Raw genomic sequence first — 9,075 nt, 5'->3', positions numbered from 1 at the left:
CCCTGGCTAAGAGACACGTGGGGCCTTCACTACAGGGCAGCTGGAAGAACCCAGAGATCCTCCCTTTGCACTCCTCAGCCACCCCAGAACCCTGCGAGCACCATGTGCTGTTCCAGGGCTGTTCTGGCCCTGGAGCCAGCTGTGTTCCTGTTCTGAGCCATGTCCCACTCTGTGGGAAAGGACTCTAGGGCCAACTGCTGAGCAGGGACCTTTCAAAGCCTTGCTTTCCCTGTTTGCTGAGACCCCTCCATCACAGAGCCCACTTAGCTTTGCAACTGAGCCATTCGCCCTGAGATTCCCACGGCCTGACTCATTCCCCAGCCCACCATGTACTGACCCTGCCCCTCGAATGCCAATACCCAGCAGTTTTCCCCCGGGAGACATCCCATTCCTTTCCCTGTGTTTGCACTCTGTTGTGTGTCCTACATTCTTTGTTCCCACTGAAACTGTGCCCTGAAACACAGCTTCTTCCTGGCTCCTCCTGAACATTCTTATCAGGGCTGGGAGCTGTTACCCCAGCCCATCCCTCCCCTGCCTGGCTGGAGATGCCAAGTGATTAAACCGGCTGACATGTAGCACCACTGAGATATCAAAGGGATGACTGTCCTGGGAGAACAAGAAAGGGGACATTTCTGGCTCCCCAGGACCCCCATCCTCTATGGGTCCCTCCCCAACATATGATCCAGCCCCATCACACCAACCTGGTCCTGCTGCTGTTCCTCCTCCTGCAGCTCTGAGGGTCCCATGTAGAGAGAGGTGGGGTGCTGGACATGACCAGCCTCCTGGACAACCAGGGCCACTGCACCTCACTGTCCCTTAGGGCCCCCCTAGATGGGGGACCCTCCACAATCACAGACACCCATTGTCACTGGGGGCACAGGCCTGCACCAGTACACTGCTTGCCATCGTCTGGGGCCTTCCTGGGTCTGGGTCTAGGGCTGGGGCTGGAAGCAGCAAATCTCAGCTAACATCACCCCTCCAGAACATCTGTGGGGGCACTGGGGACATGAACTGAGCCATGAGCTAGGCTGGTCCCTGCTCCTCCCTGCAGCATGAGCCTGGCAGGGCACACACTATTGATCATAAACTGACTGCAGGCTCTCATTCCCCCTCACCAGAGATCACAGAGCCTCCCAAGGACAGATTTCTCCAACACTCCTCTTCCAGGGGGTATAAATGGTCCCAGGGTTTTCCCATGCAGTGCTCTGCCCAGTCAGGCACACACCTTAAATATCCACAGAGACGGCCAGCCCTGCCAGTGCCCAGTACTGCCCTGAGGCTCTGCAGATGGATGGAGCTGGAAGTACCACCCCCATGCAGGTGGAATCCAGGCCATAGCAGAGAGAGTTAAATGGGCCTGGATGAGAAAAGAGGCAAGTTGCACTTCCAAAGGGAGACACGGTCTTTATTACCCACACAGCACATGATAAGGAACTGTGGTGCCAGGCCAGCTGGTTCCCACCCAGGTCAGGGCACTGGCTGTATCTTGCCTGCAGGGTGCTCTGAGCCAAGTCCAGCCATTGCCTTGAGCCATGCCAAGGCCTGTGAAATCCAGCAGCCTTGCTCAGCCCCTCACTGCACCAGGGCTGCTGTCTGGATGTAATTGGGCTGCCAATTTAGGGCATGGGTCCAGGTGGACCTGGCTGTTGCAGGCACCAGGCTAGGAGTCTCCCTGCCCTGGGGCTTGTCAGAGTGTGACGGAGACAGAGTGCTGGTGTAGAGCGTGCTCCCATCTAGGTAGGTCCCAGTGCCATGCTTACCCCTCAGCCTTTGCCCCCTACACCAGGGAGCCCAGCTGAACTGGACCTCAGCCCTGGAGGTATCTGCGTGGGCCAGGCAGGGAGCAGTCACAGGGTCCTTTTGAGCCATGGTCAGGGTTTGGTGCTACAGCCAGCACTGGCCAAGGCATGGGGCTGCCCGCTCAGGGGTCCCGCTGCCACAGGGAGATGTGCTCATGGGCTGCAAAGGCAAATAGAGAGTTAGTGTTCCCCACACCAGAGAGGCCTGAGGGGTCTCAGCATGACTGGCCGAGGGGGACAGCCCTGGCAGAGCTGGAAGCTGGCACCTTCAGGGCTCTGCACCTTGATGAAGATGCTCTGGCTCACCCAAACTGTCTACCCCTTCCTTGTGGAGGAAGGAGATGGGCACAGCACGAGGGGCAGAAAGGGCTACCAGGCCACTCACCGAACTGGCAGATGTACCGATTTCGAGTCTTGCAGCGCTGGTCATTCCAGTTGAAAGCAGCTGATGCCTGCATCTCCACACAGTTCCCAAACCTGCAGCCCCAAGCAGGTGAGGGTGGTAAGGCAGGAGAGGCCCAGGGAAACATCATGAATGTGAGCTGGCTGCCATGGGCTTCAAGTGAGACACAGCCCCAGCAGAGACACTGCATAGCACCAGACCTGCTATGTCTCTCGTGGGAGCTAGAAGGGCAGGATCTAGCCAGGGTCATGGCTAGGCACTTACCCCTCGTTGTCCGGCTGTCCAAAAGCAAAGCTGGTGAAGGAGGATGGCTCGCCTGTGTCCCAGCGGAATGAGGCCTTGGATGTTTTGTAGGTGAGACCTGCCAGGGTGAGAGCCAGGGTGGCAGAGCCTCCAGCACCCAGGGTATGTAGCAGCTCTGTACCTTGGCACCTGCCCTGGTGAACCCTCACCAGACTGCATCTGCACAGCACTGATGCTGGCACTGCAGGCAGATGCACTGGCTCAGGAAGACAGCCCTGACTCCACAGCACAGCCAGGCACTTGCAGGGATGCTGTTTGGCCCAGGGGCGCTGGATTCGGCTCCTCTCTCCCCTGTGCCCCTTCAGAGGGCAGCGCCACGGCCTGGGTAACTCACCAATCCAGAAGTTACGGGTCTCAAAATCTGTGTCTGTCACCCTGTTGCTGGTTTCCAGGCGGCTGAGGTAGAAGGCCAGAATGTCCTGGACTTTCTGATTTCTGATCTGGGCCAACATTGCCCCTTTCTCCTGGAGGGAAGCAAGCGAGTCAGCCAGAAGAACTTGGCTCAGATCTGTGCTAGGCAGCCATGTGAGACATTGCCTGCTACTCTGCTCCCCAGAGAAAGCATGGAGTGGGTCATGCCAGCTACAGGAACAAACACCACTAGGGCTCTGTGCAGGAGGACCCATGCTGGGATGCTGCTCAGACAGCTCGGGGGCACACCTCCCCACTGTTACAGGGATGGAACCCATGTCCCTTCTTTCACCTCCCAGGCAAATGACCATCAGGGCACCTAGACCAAGCCTTGGGAGGCTATAAACCCCAGGTGACACTGTTTGGCTGCAGAGATCCACAGAACAAGGGGGTGGGGCTGCCTGAAGCTTTAAGAGCAGCTCTCAGTTTTGCCACTAGTTTTGATGGAGGCATCCAAAGCGTTCCCCACAAGGTCTCTGTTGGGAGAGACGTTTATGCTCCACATGTGTCAGTGAGCAGAAACGTTCCTGTTTTAGTGAAAACAGCCCAAGCTCAAAACTGGCAAACTTTGTAACTGGGCAAAACCTTTTGCTTAGCTGGGAACAAGGCTTTTCTGGTTTGTTCAGCCTTACTTGAAGGCTTCAGGTCATTTCGTCCAAGACTTGGCCATTTACAGGGCTCTGACTGTCGTGACAGCTACCATAGGGCCCTTCTCACAGCTGCTTGCGGAGACACTAACCCAACAGTTGGTAAAATGTGTCGGATGTCAGGGATCCTTACAAAACTGAGAACAAAGCAGAGAACTTCATGTATAAACACCAGACTCATCCTGGCTGGAGGTGTTAGCCTGCCATCAGCCAGGCTTCCTCTGACGCCCAGGGAGTACAAGGCTCATGTTGTGACTCAGGGCTCCTCTCCTGCCCTGGTTTGCCTGGCATGGGGGCCCTGCACCCACTGGCATCCTCATCATGTTATATCACTATGGGTTTCTGATTGGTTCATTCCCCATCCCCCACTGATCTCCTTGCCTAACTGGTGCAGTTGCTCAGAGATCCCAGAGCTGGCCAGAGCCCACCCCGCTCTGATGAAGGTCAGAATAAGCATGGTAAAGGGGTGGCTGTAAAAGGCCCATCAGTCCCTCTCTGCAGGGATGATGGTGCAGACAGCTAGTCACCAGTGGCTCTCAACCATGGTAGCAGGCAGAGGGGGACGCAGGAGACACTCCTGTGTGGCTGCCCCATGGTATCACACAACTTCACAGAACTGGTCATATCATTTTCACCTACTGGAATTGGAGGCATTAAGGTGGATGTAGGGAATGGGCTGGCCTCAGGGCACCTCATCCTGACACCTGCAGGGCACCTTAAGCTGGGTGCCTGCACCATAACCACTGCACCTGGCTCCCCACACGCTGCCCAGCACATCCTGGGTCAATGGGCTGCCTCCAGAGCTTGGAGGGAAGCATGGACACAACCTGGGAAGTGCTCTGGCAGCGCCAGCATCAGGATCTCTCATAATTGCCAAGGCAGATTCTGCCACCCTGCCAGCAAAGGTCAGTAGCTGGGAAATCCCAGCTGGGCCCATATCCTATCCTCATATGGCAGTGAGGACACCACAGGCTTTGAAGCTGTCCTGGTGGGTAGGATCTCTGTCGCACAAAGCTGGGGGCTCACCTGGCACTTTATTTTGGCTCCATAGTATGTGTCAGCCTCAGGGGACACCATGAAGCAGTTGCCATCTATCCTCACGTCGCAGGCATGGAAGGGGAACTGAATCTTCGCTGCGGACACAGGCAGGCGCAGGTGGGTCCCTGCCCACCCTGGCACCCTGCATGCCAAGATGGGCCCTCTGGCCCCATGCACACCCAGTTTAGCCGTGTTGAGCCCAGCGCCCAGGGTCCCTGCATGGAGATCCTTGCTGTGACCCTGAACTGGCTGGCCTCAGCAGTATGGGCCGGCCCAGACTCACTTCCGCACTCAGCACCACTGTAGCCGATGTCACAGAGGCAGGAACACTCCTCCTTCCTGAACTTCCCATGGAGGCACTGCACACTGCACTTCACTGCAAAAAAGACAGCATTAGCCCTGGCCCAGCCTGTGGCAGGGCCAGCCTGGCTCAGACACCCTCATCTGTCCCAGCACACAATGCTGCAGGCTGTGGCATTTCTACAACGCACCACATGCTGCACTGAGTGGGCACTGCACACACATGTACTGTGCTACCATGTACACATGTGCACTGAACTGACCACGTGCACTGTGGTGACCGCACACATGCACACACTGAACTGGTGACCTACCACATACACTGAATAAACCATGCACACTGCACTCAGCACACACGCATGTGCTGCGCTGACCAGGCACAAACATGCACTGCACTGACCAAAACACATGCAGTTCACCAAACATGCACATGCATGCACTGCAGTGACTGCATACAAGCATGCACTACACTGATCACACATGCACACATACACTAACACTAACCACACATGCGTACACTGCACTGACCACAAACACATGCACTGCAGCGACCATGCACATGCACTGCACTGACCAGTACATCCATGCGCTACTCCAGCCCCACACACATGCGTGCACTGTGCTGATGATGTCCAGCTCATTCTGGTCTACCATGTCCTTGCCTGAAGAGGAGAGGCAAGGGCAGGCAGGCATTGTACAGTGTGCCTGCCCCTCTCACCTTGGCAGTACCTGCCCGTGTATCCTGGGGGGCACGTGCACTGGCAGCTGCTCATGTTGAGGTGCCCGCTGTTCCTGCAGGTCATGCGACATGGGTTCCTGGGGACCTCTGGGCAGAGAGAGAGCACACACATATGTGCAGCTGTCAGGGGCCAGCTTTGTGCCTGAGATTGGGGTGTGTGTGGTGCCCCAGCACAGCAGTGAGCATGGGGGCAGTGGGGACTCACCGCAGAGCCCGCCGCCATGGTCCCAGGATTTGAAGCAGCCGGAGAGCCCGGCGGTGCAGAGCGAGCACCAGGCCCCTTTCTTGTAGGGGACAATGATCTTCCCGTTCATCTCCCAGTTGCCCCTGCCAAGAAACATAGAGGCTGGACATGTGGCATGGCCCTGTCACACCTGGTGGGGCACTGGGGACCCCCAGATGGGCACCAGGGCCAGAGCAAGGGGCAGCAAGGCAGGGTCCACCATGCTGTGGCTGGCCATGGCTCCCCCCACCATCAGGCATGGCCTTGCCCACACACTCAAGCCCCGCCCACCACCACACAACCTCCCAGCCCCACCCACTGCTTGGGCAAGGCCCCTCCCACACACCCAGCCTCGCCTCCTCATAGGCTAGGGCCCCCTGCACTACAATGCAGGTGACTCCGCCCACACTGCTCAACCCCACCCACACCCAGGGTAGGGTTCCACCCACACTACCCAGCCACACCCCTTCCCATGCAGGCCCCACCCACACAACCCAGTCCCGCCCACTCCAGGCAGAGGCTCCGCCCAGGTGCTCAGCCTCACCCACTGCTGGGTCAAAGCCCTTCCCACTCACAGCCGGGACCCCCCGCCATAGCCGTGCCCCCTTACCCCGGGGAGTAGGCGCAGGCGAAGGCCTCGCTGTGGCCCCGGCGCCCAGCGCACGTGTGCCTGCCACAGCCCAGCTGTCCCGACGTGGCCCAAACCAGCTGCAAGAGAGCCAGCACTGTCATCCCGCTGTCTCCCCGCCACCCCCCGCCGTGCCCCCACCACCTCTGCCACTGCCCCACCTGGGTGTAATGGCTGCAGGTGGCATTCCCGGCACAGCGCGCCGCCTGGTAGTCATAGTGGCGCCCCTCGGCGAACCAGCGCTGCAGCACGTCACCGAAGTCGCTGGTGCCCACTGGCAGCAGGGCTTCGCTCCAGCCCACGTGAGGGACCTGCGATGGAGCAGGGCCTGCCAGGCAGCTGGCTGCGCGTGCCCTCGCCAGCTGGGCCAGCTCCTCACTCCAGTCCTTCCAGGAAAGAGGCCAGTGCCTATGAGCCCACAGCCTGCTGGGTGGCACAGCCCAGACCCGCTCCCTGCATGGCCACCCCAGGACATGCCAGGCCTGCTGTGTCCTGCTCCTCCCATGGGCCTCGTGCTCACCGCTCAGGGGCTCTTTTTGCTTCCAGTCTGGGTTTGGTCCCCACCTCCCCAAGGTGGCCATCCTGGGCGGGGAACGGCCAGCCAAGTTGGGCATGGTTTCTCTATGTCCTAGCAAAATAGCTGAGCTGCTGGGCAAGCTGCAGCTGAGCTGTTCACCCCTTTGCCCTGGTGCTGTAGTGTGCTGTGAATAGCTGTGATGGGTCCCTAGGGCAGCCCTGCTGTGTCCCACTGAGCTTGCTTGAGGGAGCTGGCAGAAGCAGTGGGCCCAAACCTACCTCATTGGGGTGTGAGTGCTGGGGGTGTCAGGGACATCAGTCCAGGATGTTACAGGACCATCAGTGGACATCGGAGAACTATGCAGGGGTTGTTCACTGGGGGACCATCCAAGGGATGTCAAGCAACCATCAGAGGCAAGTGGGGGACATCAGAGGACCATCAGGGAACATTGGGGACCACTCGGGATGCCAGGGGACCAGCCCTGCCTTCAGTGTGCATAAGGGCTGGCAGCATTTGGGACATGCCCTGCAGCTGGATCTCTGCCAGGCTGCACCAGACCTTCCTCCCCAGGGCCCCACACTAGCCATGGGAGGAGGCACAGGGGGCTTTTATGCTTCATTAGCTTGTTAATTAACTGCTGTTTGCTGCTGACAGGCCAGGGCTGCCCCTCCAACATGAGCACGGGCAGGAGGTAGATCGGGCACCCCCAGGGCAGTGCTGGCTCTGGCGGGGGGTGAGTAACCAGGGTGCTCACCAGCCTCTGCATGTTGGCAGCGGGTGGCTGCACTTTGCTCCTCAGCTTGTTGTGCAGCGAGAGCACCAGGAAGGTCTCCTTCATACTGAGAGCTGGGAGGGCAAGGGAGAGCAGGGGGTCAGGGCTGGGGGCTGAGTGGGGCCCTGAGGGGCCCCTGTCACAGCCAGCCCCACAGCCCCAGCCAGGCGCAACAGGGCCCCCCGCCGCCAGCCAGCAACCAGGGATACGGGAAGGCACCCGGGTCTCCATGGAGACCAGAGGGGAGAAAAGAAAGCACTTTTGGGCAGGGAGCACAGAGGGGGCAGGGGCTGGGGGGGCCTGGCCTGCCGAGCCCCACGCCTTGCACAGGCAGACTGAGACCAGGAACGCATCCGGCCCCCCCGATGGCTTTGGGGTCAGGTGCATTGGGGGCTGCCAGCACCTGCTGCCTCCATCCCACCCCTATCAGCCCTCTGCTAACCCAGGCTCCAAAACACACTGGGCTGGCCCCATTGCCAACCCTGAGCCCCCCCCCCCACCAGCCCAGACCCCTGTCACTAACCCCAGGCACCCATCACCAGCCGTGGGCTCCCATCGCCAGCCCAGACCCCCCCATTGCCAACGCCAAGCCCCCATAGTCAACCCCAGCACCCCCCAACCCACCATCCCTAGGCCTCCATCACCAGTCCAGCCCCAGGTCCCATCGCTAGCCTGGGCCCCTGTTACCATCTCCAACAGTCATCACCAGCCCCAGGTCCCATCACCAGCCCCAAGCTCCCAGTGTCAGCACAGATCCCCTGCCCAGCTGGGAAGCACCTGGCCTGGCCCCAGTGCAGGCAGCCAGGAACGTGATGCAGGACTGGGGGACATCTACCCTGTCCCCACTGAGACAGTGCTCAGGAGCCCCCCAGGGGGCTCCCTGAGGTGGCCTGCTCCACTCCAGAGCCAGACATCCCTCGGCTGCCGACAGCAGACTGCCCCCCAGCCCCTCTGCCAGTTACCTCGGTGCCCCAGAGCCAGCGGGGACAGCTTCTCTAGCGGGTCAGGTCCTGTCTCGCCCACCCTCCAGGCCAGAAGGCTGCAGGCCAGCAGTGCCAGGAGTCGGCAGGCTGAGACCCTGCCGTCCTGCATGCAGGCAGCTGGGGGGGCTGGGGCCCCGTGACTCTGTTCAGCTGAGAGAGAGGATTTGGGAGAGACGAGCTGCCCACCAGCCCTGGAGCACTGGCTTTGAGGCGAGTGAGGCCGCACACGTCTCTGTGCCTGCATGAGTGTGTGTGTGTGTGTGTGTGTGTGTGCGTGAGTGCATGCGTGTGTGTCTGGTTCCAAGATCTGAT

General features: G+C 59.7%; 1 protein-coding gene across 1 annotated transcript; it reads right to left on the bottom strand.

The window, feature by feature from the left end:
• Nucleotides 1-1,921: 1,921 nt before the first annotated feature.
• On the bottom strand, nucleotides 1,922-8,872 carry LOC112973282 (C-type lectin domain family 18 member A-like). Its single transcript, XM_026080950.1, has 12 exons — nucleotides 8,743-8,872; nucleotides 7,763-7,854; nucleotides 6,653-6,877; nucleotides 6,474-6,571; nucleotides 5,846-5,967; nucleotides 5,620-5,727; nucleotides 4,885-4,977; nucleotides 4,590-4,696; nucleotides 2,840-2,969; nucleotides 2,467-2,563; nucleotides 2,185-2,276; nucleotides 1,922-1,959 (listed from the first exon to the last, which is right to left on the bottom strand). Exons 1-12 carry the CDS (start codon nucleotides 8,870-8,872, stop codon nucleotides 1,922-1,924), a joined length of 1,332 nt encoding a protein of 443 aa, XP_025936735.1.
• Nucleotides 8,873-9,075: the final 203 nt, after the last annotated feature.

Source organism: Apteryx rowi, unplaced genomic scaffold (genome assembly GCF_003343035.1).
Source record: "Apteryx rowi isolate R43461 unplaced genomic scaffold, aptRow1 scaffold_531, whole genome shotgun sequence".
NCBI lineage: Eukaryota > Metazoa > Chordata > Aves > Apterygiformes > Apterygidae > Apteryx > Apteryx rowi.
The sequence above is the reverse complement of the archived record's forward strand: the minus strand, read 5'-3'. Positions and strand labels throughout refer to the sequence as shown.

What these genes read in the sequence shown, in the direction of transcription:
- LOC112973282 (XM_026080950.1), bottom strand. Translation starts at nt 8,872, where the DNA reads ATGCAGGACGGCAGGGTCTCAGCCTGCCGACTCCTGGCACTGCTGGCC. An exon ending in CACGGGCAGGTACTGCCAAG is followed by an intron (nt 4,978 to 5,619) that starts GTGAGAGGGGCA and finishes TCTTTTTTGCAG; the next exon opens with TGAAGTGCAGTGTGCAGTGC. An exon ending in GGACAGCCGGACAACGAGGG is followed by an intron (nt 2,277 to 2,466) that starts GTAAGTGCCTAG and finishes TTGGGGCTGCAG; the next exon opens with GTTTGGGAACTGTGTGGAGA.